Source organism: Notothenia coriiceps, unplaced genomic scaffold (assembly GCF_000735185.1).
Source record: "Notothenia coriiceps isolate Sejong01 unplaced genomic scaffold, NC01 NC01_scaffold00006240, whole genome shotgun sequence".
Lineage (NCBI taxonomy): Eukaryota > Metazoa > Chordata > Actinopteri > Perciformes > Nototheniidae > Notothenia > Notothenia coriiceps.
In genome coordinates, this window is record NW_011338941.1 from 12,712 (window position 1) to 31,853 (window position 19,142).

Below are 19,142 nucleotides of genomic sequence, written 5' to 3' on the forward strand. Positions count from 1 at the left end.
CCTTTTGTAATAAACAAATGTTACTTTCACCAACTGATTCTGTGTCAGTCTTTTACATGTGTTAATAGTCAAATTCCAATAGTTAAGTAAACAATAATAATCATCCTAATGACCACAGTGGTCAGTCCACTTACCCAGGAATTTTGAGTTGAACAATTACAGGAATATTATATCTTCATGTTAAAATAATGTAAACATATTTTAGTAAATTGTTACCATAGACCATTTGCATAATTTCTTTAACATAAACCATGTTATCCTTCTCTAAAATAATAACATTCTGGCAACATAAAAAATCTAACTTGCAGCTGAAAATGTTTTAAGAACAGTACGGCATAATGTTCTAACAATGTTATCAAAAACATTTTAAGAATGTTTTTAGAGAACGTTATCCTACCTTTCAGAAGAACATTCTGGGAACCAAAATAAAAGCTTCTGCTGAAAACGTTTTGAGAATAGTAGGGCATAATGTTCTAACAATGTTTTCAAAAACATTTTAAGAAGGTTATCACCAAACATTTTAAGAATGTTTTTAGAGAGCGTTATCCTACCTTTCAGAAGAACGTTCTGAGAACCAAACAAAAACTTCCCGCTGAAAACCTTCCTAGAACAATGACTGTAACATTCTCAGAATGTTTTTAGAACCAAAAATGTCTAGTTGGGTGACTCCATCCAAGTGAAGTTACACAAAGAAAACACAGTTTGGAGTGCAAGGTGACTTAAGTTGTTATCCAAACTGACCAATAAGGTATCCGCTGCTTTGAGGCCTGCAACAGGAGAACAGCTGCTAACAGTGACTGTTAAATATACCTTTTAGTTTGGTGGCTGCTGGCTGGTTTGTCTCTGTAGTCGGCAGCGTTGATGCTTCAGTGCTGGATGCAGAGCTGCGTAGGGGCAGAGCTTGTGCTTCAGTCTGCAGAGAGGGGGTGGTGGTGGAGGGAGGGGATCCGACCGGAACAGTGGAGGCTGCGGGAGAACAGGATGAAGGATGACTGGCAAGAAATATTGTGAACTCGTGATACATCACAGGAAGGGTTGCAACGTCCGGAGAATTTCACAGTATAATCAATTTCACAGCATCACAATATTATTATTATTAATATTATTATTATTATTATTATTATTATTATTATTATTATTATATTTATTATTATTGTTATTATTATTGTTGTTATTATTTCATTATTATAATATCATTATAAAAATTGCATAAAGAATGTTAATTTACATGTTAGCAGCACTAGCACATTAAATAAACTAAGAAATTAGTGTGAGCTTTCAAAATAATGTCTAATGATTATGAACTATTAACACTTATTATAAGGGCTCCACACCCACATGGACACACAAACACATATGTTCACTCGGATCAGTTTTTAAAAATAAAACAATGTAATGTATACATGGTATTATAACCTTTAAGCTTTACACCTGCAGTACATATAATAATCATTTTCCACATACAGTTTGGTTGGTTTTATTCTGCAGTCAGAATCAGTTATATTTATAGGTTTTGGTTCAACATGACCGTGTCATATTATAATGAAAAAGCGTACACTGTGACCTTTGTTTCATACAAAAATAACCACTCCTGACTAGAAGATAAATAGTGCATCAGTAACGCCCCAAAGTGCCTCATTGCCTGCGGGAACCTTTATGCATTAATCCATAAAATTACCATCATGCCACTCTGAGGGTGACCCTCTGGTGAAAAAATGTTATACGTTTCCTCCACTCCACAGCCTCTGTATTTCTTGAATGCAACAACAGCTTCAGGTTTCAAATGATTTTGTCACAGAGGTTGTTTGATCTAAGGTACCATGACCTTTTCGCTTCAGGGACTTTTTTGGCTAAGTGTGACTGTGCTAAAATGATTTGCATGAGGAGGATGAATGACATCCATTGTTTTACGAAAAAGCCCGGCTCTCTCAAGCAATTTGCTAACTTTTTGTATGCATCTACCCAGGAACGTACCATCTTCGACTTTGAGATTGACCTCCTGGTGCAACACTCTATACGTTTCCTCCAGTCTGCATTGATATGTCCCTGTGTCGGCCCTCTCCAGCATCTTTATGGTCACGTTGAAGGCTCCATCCCCTCTGCTGACCTCCATGCTGTATCTTCCTCGTCGCGTGATAGCCAAACTCTTCTTCTCAGTTTGAATCAGGATGTTTTCTCTGGCGCAGTCTCCTTTGCAGAAGTACATGTTGGAGAGTTCAGAGCTGTTGGTGGTGGTGCCAGAACAGAGGATGGAGACCTCTCCTCCAACATGGCCGCTCACCTCCAGCACTCCTGAAGCCTTAGCACACACACCTGCATTATGGAACAAAGGGCCTTTGTTACATGATGGTGATATCTACACAACTGCAGTTGGATGAAATTAAATTGCTTGACCAGGCAGCTTATTAACATAAATAAACACAATAGCATAATCTGCTTGATAACTTTACAGCTTCACCTTTTTTGGTTGATTTGAATTGTGGCTTAACACGTTCGTGTTTTTATATAATGTCATTCAGTGGGGTAATGTAACCGTACATAAGTACAAAATGAGGTACTTGTACTTTGCTTGAGTATTTTCACATTATGCTACTTTATACTTGTACTTTATTACATTTTGTTGGCAATTGTTGTAATTTTTACTTCACTACATTTATTTGACATATTTAGTTTCTCATTGTTAATCGAAGATCTGTAGACATTCTTACTTCTACTATTACAAAAAACTCGGATTCAATATCTTAAATACAATATCATACTTTAATTCAGTAGACTTTCACTTTTTGGTTGTGAAGGTTTATTTGCAAGCAAGTTTGAGTTATGATAGAAATATTTAAATGGTGTTCAAACTAAATTATTTTTAAAAAAAAGACCAATTTTAAAATCTATACCCAGTGGTGGAAGAAGTACTCAGATTTTTTACCAGTAAAAGTATACTAAATTGTATTGCTTTCAAAATCTTATTTATCTATACTTGAGGTACCAAAAGTATTTCTTCTATTTCGTAATGGATCATTTCAGAATTGTATATTCTTAATTTCTGGATTGTGATTTTTGATGTCCTAGTTTGTTTGTAATAATTGGTAAATGAAGGGCTTATTTTAAGTGCTTTTTATAAAGCTGCTGCATACATATTAAATAATATGTCAAAGTTCATTTATAGATTGATTGATACTTTGTTGAAATAATAATCTAAATCTCAAAAGTAGCTTCCAATAAATGTGGTGAAGTTAAAAAGTATTGGCTTCCAGAATGTAGTGAAGTAGAAGTATGAAGTAGCATAAAACAATACTGACAGAACTCAGGTTTATGTTACGATCCACCACTGACTATACTGAACATTACCAGTGCATTAGAAGAAGCTCATCAATAAATGTACACCTTATTAACAAGTACATTTATAACCAATTCACAATGTAACCTTTAGAAATAAAAATATTCGGATGGTTTGAAAAAAACTCACCCAAGATGCAGCAAAAAATTACAAGATGAAGAATCCTCATTCTTGCTTAAGGTTAAAAACGTTTTTTTCCAGCTGACAGAGAAAATAAGCAGTGGTCCGCTTCAAAGTGTAGTCATCTGATTCAGTGTCATACAAAAGTGATTGTCTTGGTGATCAGCTACAAGGCTGTGATTGTGCAGCTGTCTCTCTCAATTGAACATGCCTCTTGACAACATTTTTTTGACAACAGAGATTATACAGTTGACTGTAGTTCTCCAGCCCCCCATCTCTCTGCAGGACCAGCCCATAACAGTGATACATATGAACTGTTTTCAGTCTTTATATGTATTGTTCGGCTCTGGATGCTGGCCCTGCTGCCTCAGTGCACATGAAGCTGGAGGGCATCAAAGTCATAAAGCTGTCTGTTGACTGTGTCACGGGTATCAGAGCCCGAGGGCCACTTCACCATCAGGGTACATCAGGTTGAACTGTAGTACAATGTGCACATTTCAATTTTATTACATCTTATAAGTTATTTTTATATTAATATCTTTTTCATATTTTAATATAATATTATCTAATTCCAAAACAGGGCAACTGCACTAAACCCAATTTCCCCCAGGAAAAATTAAGTATTTCTGACTAACTTCTGACCTTTAAGTTGCCACAGAAACCTTTCGCTCCACTTAGGCCTTTTATTAGGGTTAGCGTGTCCTTACACGAGCCACTCAGCGAAGTCTCGGGACTGTATAAAAATGATGTGTGAGAAGGGCTAAATTTCATGTTTTGTTTTAAGAAAGGATTAAAACAGTTCCAATGTTTTTCTATGAAATAATAAATTGATAAAGTTAGCTGTGACAGGGTTTTATTTATCACAAAACCTGGACTATTTAAAGTCTCAATCCAGTAAGAAAACATACATTTGTGTTAGTTGTTGCTTAGATGTCTGACATTAACATGCAGAATAACACAAGATTGGTGTTTTCACATGTATCTACTCAAATTCTGAGATTTTTTTTTTAATGCAATCGCTTGACATTTTGGAAATTACGTATATTGTCCTTCTGGTCTATTTTATAACTGCTTATATCTATCCATTCAGTGCAAATGTGCAAGTAGCCTGCTCTTCTAGCTTAGCGTAGAGACTGAAACAGGTAGGGGGAAACTAGCTTGGTCCAAAACACATGTTTTAAGTATCTTTAAATCTCGCTAGATAGATCTTCTTTCTTTAATTCAGATATGAGAAAAGTATTTATCTTCTCATCTCACTATTGGCGGGAAAGGGAACAAGAGTATTTCCAAAAAAGTATTTATTTTAGACATGAAACATTAAGTGATTGAAGTGTTCCAGCTTAAAATATGGTTAAATATGGAGAGATCTGTGGGAGACATCCAGTAGAAATGTGAAAGTCAATATTGAGTTTATAAAGAGAGGAAGACTTAGCAATACCTTAGTCAGATATGGTTTTCTATAATTGAGGCTTAAACATGACTATACAGTTTAAGCTTAAGGTAAACTTCCTTTTTTAGCCCCTGCAGAAATAAAGAGCAACACCCTGGTCCTGCGGGTGGCCCTTTGCAAGAAAGTGAAAACTTAAAATAAATGATGTTTTCAGACCTTCATCGTTGCGCTCATGTGTCAGCAGTGGCTGCAGGGGATTGATCTTTCATAAGGATTCTGGGAAAGTCAGTCAATCAACACATGAATGTAGAGTTGTTGTTTTTACTGTGTGAGCTGCAATGCTAATAAACATTAGCATTAACATTCTTTCCATGAAGTGAAGGTTTCTCAGGCCAGACAACATTTTATTTTCTCCATCAACTTTACATGAGTTGAATTTATAAAAACAATTCAATCTTTATGTTGCAATTTCATACAACATTTTTCCAGTGGAGAACCTTTGATACCAACAAAACTATTTAAACAGAACTAGAACTGTCCTCATATGCTGTACATGTTATAATGTTTGTTTTTTCATCAAAATATAATCTTATTCAGTAAACCAAACAGCAAACAATATTGGTCATATTTACATGGTATTGTTTGAAATGCTGCAGTCATTTATGGTTAGCATTTTCCGAAGGTGGTTTCTCATACTATGTTTGACAGCGTTCACAATTGTATCTCACAAATCTGTCTTTACTTTTGTGAAGTGATTTGTAACGGCACATGAATGACTGACAAAATAGTTGGCAGCTTAGTGTGATAATCCTAAAGTCCCAGATGTCCGTTGGTGTGGTTTAGGATCGCGGGAGGACCTGAGCGACGGTGTCCCGGGCGCTCTGGCTGAGCCTTTCTGGGAACTTGACCTCGTACTCTACTAACAGGTCGCCTCGACGGTCGGGGCGTTTGGGATAAGGCAGCCCCTCGCCGCTCACGCGTCTCTTCATCCCTGGCTGCACAATATCTGTTGTTGACACGGTCACCGTTCTGCCGTCCAGTGTGGGTGCGTTGACTGTGCAGCCACACAAGGCCTGATGGAAATAAAGGGAGAAATAAAACATGATTTAAGATCAGGAAACGTCATTATATGTATGCAAATCACACAAGTGACAAAAAAGCTATCTTATATGTAAACTTACATCTCTTAGTGAAATCTTTGCTGTATAAACGATGTCCGAGCCCTCACGTTTGAATACCCGATGGGCCTTGTCCTTGACCACGAAAACCACGTCGGCTGGAATGTTTGTGGGGGTCTGGTCCCCCTCTTTGGGAAATGTGATTTTAGTGCCCTCTTTCCACCCCTTCTTTATCTGCACCTCCAGGATTTTATCCTCTTTCCTTACTGTTCGCCCGTCTGGGTTCAGCCTTTTACGGGAGATTTTCATTTTCTTTGTGCAACCTGACAACACATCCTCCATCGCAACCCAGAGATCGTGAACCACGGGGGGGTCCTGAGGCTTCTTTACAATGCTACTGTGAGGTCCCATCCCTCCCATGCCAGAGCTGAAGGAGCGAGGGAACCCGCCCATCCCACCGCCCCCCATCCCGAAGCGGGCAAAAGGGTCTTCAGTGTCCATGTCCTCATCTGGGCCTCCATTGCGGGCACCAAAGAACTGATCGAAGGGGTTACGTCCACCGAAGAAATCTGAAAAAATGACATGGGGGTCGCCCTGGAAGGAGTAGCTGAAGTTGCCAGGCCCAGCACTTCCACCACCACCACCAGCTGGTGCTCCTCCGCCTTTCAGACCTGAGTGAGAGAAACCACAAAAAGTAATGTATCACCAAAACGACTTAATTCACTCTAATGGTATTATAAATTATGTATTTCAAGAGTCATTATAGCATCATTCATGTTATAGGTTATGGTATTTCCCCACATTGTTCTTGTTAGTTATAGCTTTTCATATTGCTTTTTTTCCTTTCTCAGTTTTGATTGTGCAGGCAAGCTACAAAGTAAAGGGCAAAGCATTTTGATAAATGAATTGGAGAGGCTAAGAAGTCATGGCAACAGCAACACATTTTCCATTTTAAATGGCAACACAGGCAGCATATTTTACTGTGAGGTGCTCTATCAATAAAACTAACAAACACACAATACAAAAGTCCCTCAATGTTACTTTTAAAGTTCTATTCACTATTAGCATGGGTGTCTTTTGGAATTTGCAATCGATTCTGTGCATAACAATTGCCTCACAAAGTAAGAATAAGTGGATATGTAGACCTTGTAAATGTCGGATAAAACCCTGAAAGATCTATCTTTCTTGTGTACGGACACCACCATAAAAAATGTGACACAAACTTACAACATTCTACAGCGCCTGTCGTTGTTTTCAAGCTGTGTGCAGAAGTATTACTTGTCAGGTTCCGTATTTGGAAATATCCTTAGCTTGAATGCATTGAAGAGTTTCCCTTGATAAACATAATTTCCATTAAATACATTTTTAGTGTTGCCATTAAATGAGTAGTTATTTTAAATGTTCACATTATGTCTTTGATGCAAACAAACATTGTTATCCCAGGGGGGGAAAACATGATATCCATGTAACCCGACATTTGTTGATCCAAATTATGATGTTGCCATGGTTACACATCAGGGGAGCCATTACATCTCCAGTGAATAGATGCAGAGCTTTTAAAAAAAGGGTTTCTTATAAGATTTCCATTCAATTACAAATGTGTTGTTTTTATCATCACGTATTTCCTAAATGTACTAAAGTTATTTAACAGGTATTACTAGTCACTGAAGTATTTCAGTACATGTCAATCACTGCCCCACCTCTCGTTTCTATAAAGCGCCCCTGACAACACCGTTCAAACATCCAAATCTGATCCAAATACAAGAGCACGCTGCTACGCTAAGCCCCGCCCCATCCTGACGTCAACAACATTAAGTTGCCCTTCTCAACTCACGTTCACATAATTTCAGTTATACTTCTTTAACCTGGTCTTGTAGAAACATGTCTTGGTGGTTTTCCTGTGTGCCTCACAACCAGCCTCTACTGAAGGCCTGTAATCAGTTGGTTATCCCCATTCTCACAGGCTAATGATTCCTATGTGAAATCTTACCTTCTTCACCAAAACGATCGTAAATGTCCTTTTTGTTCGGGTCGCTCAAAACGTCGTAAGCTTCGGCGATTTCTTTGAATTTGTCCTCGGCATTTGGCGACTTGTTTTTGTCTGGATGAAAGCGCAAAGCCTGCTTACGATAAGCTTTCTTTATATCGTCCTCCGACGCTCCCTTTTTAATTCCCAAAATTTCGTAGTAGTCTTTACCCATTTTGACCATCCAGTGGCCTGTTTATAAACGTTATAGCTGTTTATAGTCCGTCCTCAGTCGGTGCTCTGTAGCTTCTGAGAACCCTGGGTCCCGGGTATTTTCTTTATAAACCTCGTGGAAACTTCTAGAGTTTTCCATAAACAGCTCGAGCTCTCAAGTCTCCCCGACACGCCCACCGCGACGTCACGACGTGCTGCCTTCAAGGGCTGTCGGAAATATTGTCACACACTAACATACCATGCCTTATCAGTCTCACTAAACTGGTTCTGATACATTGGAAAGATACTGAGGGATCCGAACTTGGGGAACCCAAAACTCAAAACAAGAGACCGTCTACAAAGTAGCCTGCAGAAAGATTTTTTTTTGCACAATTTGGGTGATTTAATGTAGCATATTTCATAACTTCACTTTAATACAGTGTAGTGATACCCAAAATCCCACACATTAATAATATCCTGTTGGTAATACTAGATACACCAACAAGTCTGGTACAACTTTCTTTTGTATGATTTCAATTCCCCACCACACCCTGTCAGTGTGATGAGCAAACATGTTCAATCTTTAACAATGTGTTGTTTATTATAAATTGATCAGTTGCTTTTAGTTTAAAATCCTAATCTAAAAAGTAGCTATAAACATCTAATAATTGTCAAAAGTACAATTATTTTCTTACAGACGTTGGGTATAAATATCATACAATGGAATTACTCAAATAAAGTAAATCAATAATTCCATGCTTACATGTACATTATTCTGTGAAAATGACTGACATGGCAGATCATATCACAAATCATGTCCCAAGCAGAGATATCATGGAATGAATACTTGCTATGTAAGCCTTAAAAATACTCCCCTCACTGAACCCCTTCCATACCAAAATGAAACGTTGACTACATTGCTGGCAGCAATCTTGTTATGCCTGTGTGCACCTATGCGGTTATGCGGGTATCGCTGCTGCGAGGCTCCACTAGCACCACTCCCTCCCGGGTTTTCAAGGATAAGAGGGGCGTATCAGTTTGAATTAAAAAAATCACTGCAGGTTAAATGGCTTCACAGATAACTGTTATGCTTTGTGTTTTTACATTTCACAGTGATGTGTGGTCGTTTTGTCCTCAGTGTGTTTTTTGCAGGTGTACAAGAAAATCATGTTTTTGAAATGTACCTTTCTATTTAATGTTGCCTTGGGTTTGAGAATATTAAGTGAAAACATACCGGACAAATGGCAAACTTTATTAATTTAGGGCAATTAAAAACACAAGGAAAACACACTGTACACATATATTCCTTTATACAGTATAATGCAAATACAGATTTGATATAAGGCAAAAGCAATTGCAAACATTAAAATAAGAACTTAATTGATTACCCTTAGGGAAAATTAACTTGTTACTTGTCACAAAGAGTAAAAAAAAAACAAGTAGAAAAGAGAGATACAATTAAACTAAAGACGACATGCATTTAGTTTAAGGAAGGTGGTTCAATCTCCAGTCTGCTCCACCTGCGCACAGACGGACAGAGCTGCTTCTCAAAAAGAAATTAGTCCTAAACTCGATGGATAAATCCAATTATGTTAGCAGCGACCTTTTCGTTTGCTCAAATCTCATTGGCTACGTTGCTGATAGTGTACGTGATAATGTAATGGCGTGAATGTTGCTGGTTTTGATTTGCTGCAAAACCAACGTAGGTCCCGCCTACTATGGTCCAGCAGTTGCACGTTACTTCGCTGAGTGGAGGGCGGCTCTGTCAATCATCTGGGATATTGAGGAAGGGGGTGCAAGCTGCCAAGATGAAGCACTACGAGGTAAGAAGTGATTTTAAAACTTGAAACCCCTAAATGGAGCCATAATGTAATCATCAGACCAATACGAAATGTGGCTGTGATTTCTGTTAAAGTAAACTCCACCAAAACAGGCACTTTATAGCTTTAAACATGTGCAGCGAGGATCACACAATGCAGCGACGCCGCCTGTCATGGGCTGGTTGCTAGGAACGGTGATTTGTGGCCTATCGGTGCATGGCATATATATCGGCTTATATCGTACCTCAAAGTCGACCTTCTGCCTCCACAGTAATGCCGAATTATATTTTCGTTGCATATTTATCATGTTTTAGGATATATGCTGGATGTCTTTGTTAGCTAAACACAGAGACCTCTGTTCAGGATAAAACTCCACATCATCGCCATCTCTGGCTGGAACGGCGCATGACGCTTCGTATCTTGTTATTACCCAATAATGCAAGTGAACAGTCAAGTGCGCAAACTTAAACTTGAAATAAATCTTCAAGGCTTCAGTGTAATATGTTGTTTGACGCTGAAGTCAGACCTAAGTGGATGACAGAAAGTCACTTGGAAAGGGTAAAAAAGTAACAATGTTTGTCTCTCAGAAACAACCACACTTTTACCACAGGGCTGTTCCACTATGTTATCATCAAGGTAAAATGTTTGCTATACTTAACCAGTAAACACTTGCAATCACTAAAAGCTTTCATAAAAGTCATGAAAAGGAGTTTCATGAGCACCAAAACCCGTCAGACAGGATCTGCAGGAGTCTGACAGAAACTGACCCAACCAGTGGCTGCTCCTGTTCCCCTTCTTCCTGTTGAAGACAGTATGGCTGTTGCAACCTGTAAGGGGGGGCAACAACATTACAATCATGAAGGCTTTTTTCCCCAAAAAAACATTGTGTCAATATTTATTTGGACTGACCGATTTTATGGCCATATGTAAAAATGGGCCACCCCTGAAACCTGTAATATATTAGCTTGACTCACTTTTTTATGGCCATGGCTGTTGAAACTGCATGATAAGACAGTGAATGGTCATTATTGCAACATAAGCTACAACAGGTATAACTATGCATGCCCAGGACTAACTGCATAAAATAAGCCTGCACATGTTTGTGTGAGGCCACTGTGTGATATTCAGGCCTATAAGGTGCCAGTATTGCGACTAAACCACCCAGTATGTCACTCAGGTAAGTGCTAAGAGCATTATCTTCAACGGGTATGCTAACTGAAGTCATAAAATGTGGTCCCTGCTAGTTGTGAACTCTTACTGACACCATAACCAGTGCACATGTTCATGCAGGTGCTCTTTGAGTTTAATATTTCCTCTATGTATACCTTAGAAGTCTTCTAAAAAAAAAAAGTTAATTGATTCAATCATAATAGTGATCACTGTTTAGGTTTTGTAAATTGCATGCTTTACATGGCACAACGGATCAATTTAAAGCCTAACACACATTATTTGACAAACTAAAACTACTGCATTTTTTTCTTTTTTAAATTCACAATATCTTGGGACATTTATTTTCACTTGAGTCATAAAATAGATTGACAGTCACCAGATAGTACCCAAGTTACGAGGCGGCATGACTTCCAAAATGATCTCTCTTTCCTACACACGGATATTAGTATCTGCTAACAAAAAACTTTTGGAGCATATTAACATTTCCAGATGGTTTGCTAATCTGTTTAAAGACGAAGGCCTTATATTTCTAGATTTCAAAAGTGTCTTCTTACCTTGGGATATCAAGCGAACCAGCGAAGAACAGCAACAGTCCGCTGTAGTAATTAAAGGTTATTTCTCCCTGCTTCACCCTCACCCCAAAGAGCATTAGGACTGACTCACTACTAGTAGCTTTATATAGATGAGATGGGGGAGGTTCAGTGGCAGTGGGTATGCCTGGCACCGGGAAGACTGAGATGGGGGTCTTTCTCAGAAGTCCTAACTGCAGTGTCAGGTTTCTTGCTTGATTTAGGAAGACATGAATGTTTACCTTGTCACACAGGCAGCTTGTTTGTCAGGGCCGTAAATCCATTACAAATAACACTGATTTGAGTTTTAGAATGGCTAGTGTTCACATAAATAAGTAAATGCTTATCTTGAACAAGTAAATACATATATTATGCCATGATGTAAAATGGCACGACACAAAATCATCAGATAGCTATGTTTTAAAAAAGAAAAAAACCTATATACATTTATTTCTTTGATCAAAGTTGAGGGAGGCAAAGGTGGGCTTTTATGCAAATTGAAAGTTTCCATAGATAAATGTCTGGACTTAACTCCCATGCTGCCCCTTGTGGCTAAGTCTTACATTTCTTATGGTAACTGAATACTTACTGTTGGTCATAAGAGACTGGAAGGGTGGGTGTTGGGTGGGCTTCTCCAAAGGGAATGCCCCAACCAAGCCCTCAGAGTCTCGAGTATTATCCCCCGTTGGTGGTAGGAAAAGGTGACTCCCTGTGTGAGTGACTGGCTACTTCGTTTAGTTTGAAGGTACAAAACACTGTAGCAGTCAGTGTGTGTCAGAGACCTTGAGAGTGCTGCATTTAGGTGTCTGATCAAAGGTTGGTGATGTGCATCGTGGCTGTAGATGGACAGATGGACAGAACTGCAGAGGGTCTTAAACCATTAGCCCATGACATCATCACATAGTCGTAGACGGGTGGGGGTCCTTGGGGAAAGGGTTGGTCATGCAGAGTTAGCAGTAGACGTTTATATTTAGCTGGGGAGAGGAAGAGTGGGGACAAACTGGGAAAGGGGTGTTGCTGTTCGTCATAATACCTCTCCACCATCTTACCACTCAACCAGGGGTTGAGAGGTTTCACGGGTCGTCAGGTGACCTTTTTTTAGGGACGAGTTATGTTTCGAAACCGAGTCACTGGAAACATAGCTCTGTCTCTAGAAGCTTCCTTCTTGACACACAGATGATGTACTGCTGATAGTTTTCCAGGGGGATACTGGGCATTCCTGTGTATGCAACTGTGCACACACACATGTGACATATGTCCACGCTAGCAGTTAAATAAAGCAACACAGCAGAAGTGAAGGAATGAGCGTGGGGCAAAGAGGGAGGGACTGTGAAAGAATGGCAGAGAGGAGGTAGGGGGTGGAGAAGCAGGGTAGAGACAGATTTATTTCCACAGCTGAGTGCTGCTGCTCTCTATGGTCTGGCGTGGAGAGACAGTTGAGAGGTGAAGAGTGACAAGAGAACCGCGAGGAAGAAGGGAATAAAGCGAGTGCAGGAGGAGCACTGTGGACATGGATGCCCTAGCACTAGAGGCTACCAGCACTAAAAAGCCAGCTAACGGTGTGCCGGCTCCAGCCCCAGCCAAACGCAAACCTGCTAAAAAAACTAAAAAAGCTGTTGTTTTCTTTGAGGTGGAGATACTGGATGCCAAGACCAAGGACAAGCTCTGCTTCCTGGACAAGGTGAGAACTTTTTTTTGTATGTGTTTGTTTTCATTGGATTTCTGTTCTAACATCAGCTCTGCAAAAAGTATTTTACAGCTGTATGTAGCTGTTTTGTGTGTTTCCTAATGCAAGAGGTGCCGTATTTCTGCCCCCACATTATATTACAGTAAAAAGCGTTGGTGTATGTGAGTCAGGCGCTTTCTAGAACATAGTTGAGCTGCTTTAGACCTCGCTGTCTGTCAGTGTGTGTGTGTAAATGAGACTACAGTCCCAACGCAACACAACCCTGCTGTCTGTGTGCGGTTATCTGTGCACACACATCACATTGGTAAACAACATGGCATAAACAACTGTACAGCTGTGCAAACCAACACAACAGCCTACTTGATGTCAGAAGTTACACCAATAAAATAACTGCTCTACAACTTGTGAGTCCCAAGACACCCCTCTACACTGTTAGACAGATGCCTGGTGCCCAAAAAGAAAAATTGATTTAATTTGAAGACAGATGTAGTCTTTACATATTAAGGTGCATATAACAAGGAAGGTATTTCTATGAAAATGGAAAGTAAGACTTGGTCAAAATGCTGAGCAAATGTATGTTTTGGGCAAAGAATCAATCCCTTTACATGGGCATGAAAAATGCAGCACATATCTGGAAAAAGGAAGATAGTCTGCACATAACCTATTGTTGACTCCAAAAAGTTTGTTTTTGGAAGCAGCTTAGACTCAGAGGACCTTCATAGAAGTACTAGAGAGAATTTGTTGAGACTGGAAGCTCTCGGCTTTCATTGGGGCTGTACCGTGTTCTTGTCATGTCGTGTAAATGTCATGTCAAATGTTTTTAAAGATGATACACAATAACGTATTTAGACTCAGACTGATGGACTTAGTCTGGATTTGAGTGTATCAGTGTTGTATTACTCACCTTTTATTTTGATAGGATGTTTTAGCTCATTGTTTTAGTGGGTATATTTACAGTACCTTGCACATTGCCTGTAAGTCAGTGCTGCTGCATTAGGAGGGTTTAGTGTGCTGTTGGTGTGCGACTTAGCCAAGTTTACAGTGGTGTTAGTCTGCCAGGCTCAAAAGCTGCTCTTCAAGACCACCAAGTATAAAGGGCTATCCTTCTTGGATTATACCCTGTTGTCGGCTTAGCAGAGTTCCCATGGTGATACCATGCACAATATTAACACCTTTAGGAGAGAAAGTCTGACAGATATAGATCAGGATCTGGGCAGAGAGCCCCGCGATGGGACTGGTTTCCTAAAGTAGGCTAACGGCGCTGAACTAACAGACTGAGTTAGAAATAAAACTCAAATCCTGTATCATGTCTGGGTCAGAGTTTAGGACGCTCCCAGTGATCTCAATACTGAATGAAGCCTGTTGAAAGAGAGGGAGGTGGTGGGGGCAAGGGTCACATCGAGGTGGTTTCTCAGTGATGTCATCGTGCTGAAAATGATTACTGATAATCCATAATTACAATTATAAATAATAAACGCAATAAACGGATTATAATGGTTAGCCGACCGGAGCTTCCGGTTTAGGAGGTGCGCACGCAGCGTCTCGTTTTAACTGAATAATGGTCATGTTTACATGGATTTATGAACTGCCCCTAATTACCGCCACCCTTCCAGAGACACACTGTCAAACACACTCATACCTGCTTGGTATGACATTGAAAAAGTTACATTAAATAATAAATACAAATAAATTACAATAAAATGACTGTTGTTTAATCTTCACATCTTGTAATCATGTCTATAATTTTGAGCACCAAATTATTTAAAACTATCGATAAATAGTATCGAAAAATACCGGTATCGATAAGCAGTATCGGTATCGATAAAATCCTAACAATACCCATCCCTACCTACCACACTGTCTATACTGAACAGTGCTTGCCTTGGTAATCTGATAGTGTCTTGGCCACAGGTTAATAGTACGTTAAGTGGTCTCTGACAAACATTGACATGTAATTGAACCGTGTCCTTGTGGTTCAGCTCTTTAAAGGCCTGATGATTTGCAATCAAATTTTAAATTAGTACATCATTTTATATTTTCTAGTGTTGGTCTTCACACCTTTGCTTGGTCAATGTGACGGGCCGCATAGAGGTTTACATTTCACAGAAGCGTCTTAGCACAGTGAGGCATGGCCAGCAGGGTAATATAGGCCTACTGCTAAAATGTTTAGAGAAACCTGTCACCAGCTTCCTAAATGTCAGAGGCCTGACAGAAATTTGAAGCGGATGCCTGAGATGTTATTAGGATGTAATGTGCATTGCTGAGTTTGTTTTCATACCAATACAAAATGTCTTACAAGTTTAATAACTCTCTGTATACTGAATATAGGACAAAAAATGAAAATAGGGTTAATATGCACCTGTGTTAAGCAAGTTTGTTTAATAATCTTAAATGAATGAATGGTTATCAGTCAGAAAAGTTGTCATTTACAAATATAAATATTAATGCTTAAGGTGCCAATCTTGATTTATGGAGCACATTTCATATGGGTTAGGGAAGTCAAATGTGTTTCAAATTAAATGCGAGCATAATTGGTGAAACAGCACAGTAATAAAAACCAATTATATCAAACGATAACAGCATACAGACATCCAGTTATATTTATAATTCATATTTAGTCAGTACTTACATGTGTAGTGTGCAAAAACACTGGTATTTGCTTTGCCAGTCTTATTTGCTCTTTTTAAAACATTGGTGGCCATTTTTTAAATAATTGTATGACATTTTTCGGACCCAGAAATAAATATAATTCAAAAAATATATAAATAATAAACATTTGTTAAAGCTCTAGTGTACACGTATTGTTGCCTTTTAAACTAAAGCGCTCAGTATTATAGCAGATCCTAGGGCTCAGACAACATTTTAAATAAACCAATAGGAGTAAGCGATGTTACTCTTTCTTTTTAACAATTTTACTACTCCACAAGAGGGGGCTCTGGCAGCAGAATGAAGTGTGAAAGCTGCTCAAATCAAACAGATTTGCCATTTGATCACATGTTCGGAATGTGTTGATGTCCTCAGAACATCCCGTAACAACTGTGACAACGGATCTGCCTCTGTGAGCTCTTCATGTTTCCGTTTTGAAGTCATTGGGTTTATATTTGGGGTAGTTGGGCAATTTCTGGCAGCCTGGCACAAGGTCGTGTACTTTGGCTGTGGATGTGTGTGTGCTTTGAAACCATAATACCAGCTGTTAAATGAACCACATCCGCAGGGTATGGAAGCTAAATTTACCCCCTTCATGAATGGAAAACAGGGTTATTATCTGTTCCTTTTGTGTACGTGTCCCTCTACTAATTTACTGATTTGCTGATACCCTATTTGCAGGTCGAGCCAAATGCCACTATCGGAGAGATCAAGTCTATGTTCCACAAGAGCCGTGAGTGCCGTCTCTCTGCAGGCGACTAAAGCCTCATAAATCTGATTTAACATCAAGCTAAAATAAAAAATGTATGTCCTGTCTAAAGATGTTTGTGACATATTATTGTCTGTTTCAGATCCTCAGTGGTACCCAACCCGACAGTCCATTCGCCTTGATGCCAGTAAGTCAGCCAAAGAGTGACTTACTATTGTTTAAATATTTGTTGTTCATTTAAGGGTTAATGCCATACTGCCTGTGCTGCAGCACCTCTTTTCACCCTCTGTCTGAAACCAGAGCCCAGTCTGCTCTGATTGGTTAGCTGACCGGCTGTGTTGTGATTAGTCAACCGCTTAGTGCTGTCCTTCCCCTTAGCATATCACGTACAATGCGTTGGAGCGCTAGCCAATAAAAGAGCCAATGTTACATAGTGATGTCACTATGTAAACATGGGTGTGTGGGGGGGAGGGAGGGAGGGGAGGGATTTTAGCCTTTGCAGACCATTTGCATGCACACAAACCTATATAACACACTACAGGAAATGGAAAACCCCAAAAAGAACAATAGAATGATCCAGGGATGACGTATTTACCCGGAAGTAAGCTGCGCATGGGTTCCCTCGACAAAAAAGCAATGGGATTTCTCCATAGGATTTTGGAAAATAGCTCGAAATAAGGTCTGTGGAGAACGAACCTGTTTGATAAATGCACGTTTTGTTCAGCCGGATAATCTCCACATGTCTACCCTACTTTTATAATGATCAAATCATAAATCTAGTCGCCAGAAGCAAAATGCTAGCGTTATGCTATAAACGAACTACAGCAGGGTTGCTGCTTCAACGTCACGCCAATTTAAGATCGATATTCAAAAATACAGATTAAAATTGTTACAAGTTGAACCTTTTTGTTTTAACAGTTTGCAGGAAGCAGGCACTTAATTCCAAGCAGAACAGGGAAAACAAACTTAGCGGGAGTGTTTACGTGTTCGGTGTAATGACGTACAACTTCTGTAGTCCTATTCAGCCACTTGTTAACAACCATCGTTTTTCAGATACGTAAACTCTTCAAAAATCACCAGTGGGGTCAATGCTGATGTATTTAATGCCGTAGAACAAAACGTGATCCGTCTCTTAAATTTGTGTCAACCACAGACCTTATTTCCAGCTATTTTCCAAGATCCTACTGTATGGAGAAATCCCATTGACTCTGAGACGAGGGAACCGGTAGTGGTAAAATGCTAACTCACTTCTGGGTTTTAGGACTCGTCACTGCACCACTGTATTGGGCCCCTTTAAGGCCGACAAGAGTATTTATTAACCATGTCTTTAATGAGTTCTAAATAAACTGTATGGGGTTTATTTATAACAACAATTATAATTCTATAAAAGTTCCTGGGATGGAGTTTCCTATCTAGTACAACTAGACAGGAAGTACTTTTTCTGCCAGTATACTTAAAGGGAACATCTTATTACTTCCCTCTGTAATCAAGTCCTCATTTTCTGTATGTCTCCTGAAGTAATCCTGTCTGTGTTTCAGAGGGGAAGTCTCTGAAGGACGAGGATGTCCTGCAGCAACTACCTGTGGGAACCACAGCAACCTTCTACTTCAGAGACCTGGGAGCTCAGATCAGCTGGGTCACAGTGAGTACACCATGGAGCCGCCAAAAGGCCAGGGGGGGCGGGGGCATGGGCATGTTGTGCTGTCACAATCTAACAATCCTGACAAGCCCACATACATCAGACTGGGATCAAGAAGAGCTATATTGAGATTTCCCTCTGGGTAAAAAAAGTGTGTGTGTCATAGTTAAATTGGCTCTGCCAGGAGCGGGACGGCTATATTTATCTTTCTAACACAGCAATAAAAAGAATATCAATATTATGACATTAGGGCTACACTTAAACTGTTAAAAAGGCTCAAACTTACCCTGTCCCTCTTTCCTTCAGGTCTTTCTCACCGAGTACACCGGTCCTCTGGTCCTCTATCTGATGTTCTATTTCAGAGTTCCCTTCATCTACGCTTCCAAATATGACTTTTCCACCAGTAAACACTGGGTCGTTCAGTAAGTGTCCTACTCACATCTTCACACACTTTATAATTAAGTAGCGCCTCTCTTGTTCCTCTTAAAGTTCCAGAAAATATAAATTCACTCTCACTACTAAACCACATTCTCTGTCACTAATAAACAAGCATTAATGACATCCAGACCAGACCAGTGACTTCACCAACACATGCAAGCTGATTTCACTTAATGCAACTGTCTACCAGTATAAAATAAGTCACAGTAGAAACAGCATTTGACATGTGAATTCAACCGCAGCACTTTTGAAACTTGTTTTCAAAGTCATATCTATTGAATAAGTGAAAGCTCTAAGTTTTGTCGTTAGCCTGAAACAAGAAA

The 19,142-nt window shown here is 39.4% G+C and overlaps 3 protein-coding genes across 5 annotated transcripts in view; 1 reads left to right on the top strand and 2 right to left on the bottom strand.

Annotated features, from left to right (window-relative positions):
- Positions 1–12,090, bottom strand: part of LOC104943572 (hepatitis A virus cellular receptor 2 homolog) — a 16,636-nt gene extending 4,546 nt beyond the window's left edge. Inside the window, exons 1-4 of one of the 3 annotated variants that reach the window (XM_010769024.1) lie at positions 11,686–12,090; positions 10,729–10,788; positions 1,975–2,313; positions 811–966 (exon numbers count right to left, since the gene is read on the bottom strand). In XM_010769024.1, coding sequence (XP_010767326.1) covers positions 811–966; positions 1,975–2,206 — 388 coding nt within the window. In that variant the 5' untranslated portion in view covers positions 2,207–2,313; positions 10,729–10,788; positions 11,686–12,090. Of the gene's footprint in view, positions 1–810; positions 967–1,974; positions 2,314–3,463; positions 3,690–10,728; positions 11,440–11,685 lie in introns of those variants that run through there. The other 2 variants (XM_010769022.1, XM_010769023.1) reach the window with 2 other exon arrangements.
- Positions 5,228–8,329, bottom strand: LOC104943571 (dnaJ homolog subfamily B member 1-like). Its single transcript, XM_010769021.1, has 3 exons — positions 7,953–8,329; positions 6,026–6,633; positions 5,228–5,917 (listed from the first exon to the last, which is right to left on the bottom strand). The coding sequence occupies exons 1-3, from the start codon at positions 8,170–8,172 to the stop codon at positions 5,684–5,686; spliced, it is 1,062 nt and encodes a 353-aa protein (XP_010767323.1). The 5' UTR covers positions 8,173–8,329; the 3' UTR covers positions 5,228–5,683.
- On the top strand, positions 9,855–18,860 carry LOC104943570 (very-long-chain enoyl-CoA reductase-like). Its single transcript, XM_010769020.1, has 6 exons — positions 9,855–9,964; positions 13,331–13,381; positions 16,715–16,766; positions 16,885–16,929; positions 18,281–18,384; positions 18,688–18,860. The coding sequence occupies exons 1-6, from the start codon at positions 9,860–9,862 to the stop codon at positions 18,805–18,807; spliced, it is 477 nt and encodes a 158-aa protein (XP_010767322.1). The 5' UTR covers positions 9,855–9,859; the 3' UTR covers positions 18,808–18,860.
- The last annotated feature ends 282 nt before the right edge of the window (positions 18,861–19,142 follow it).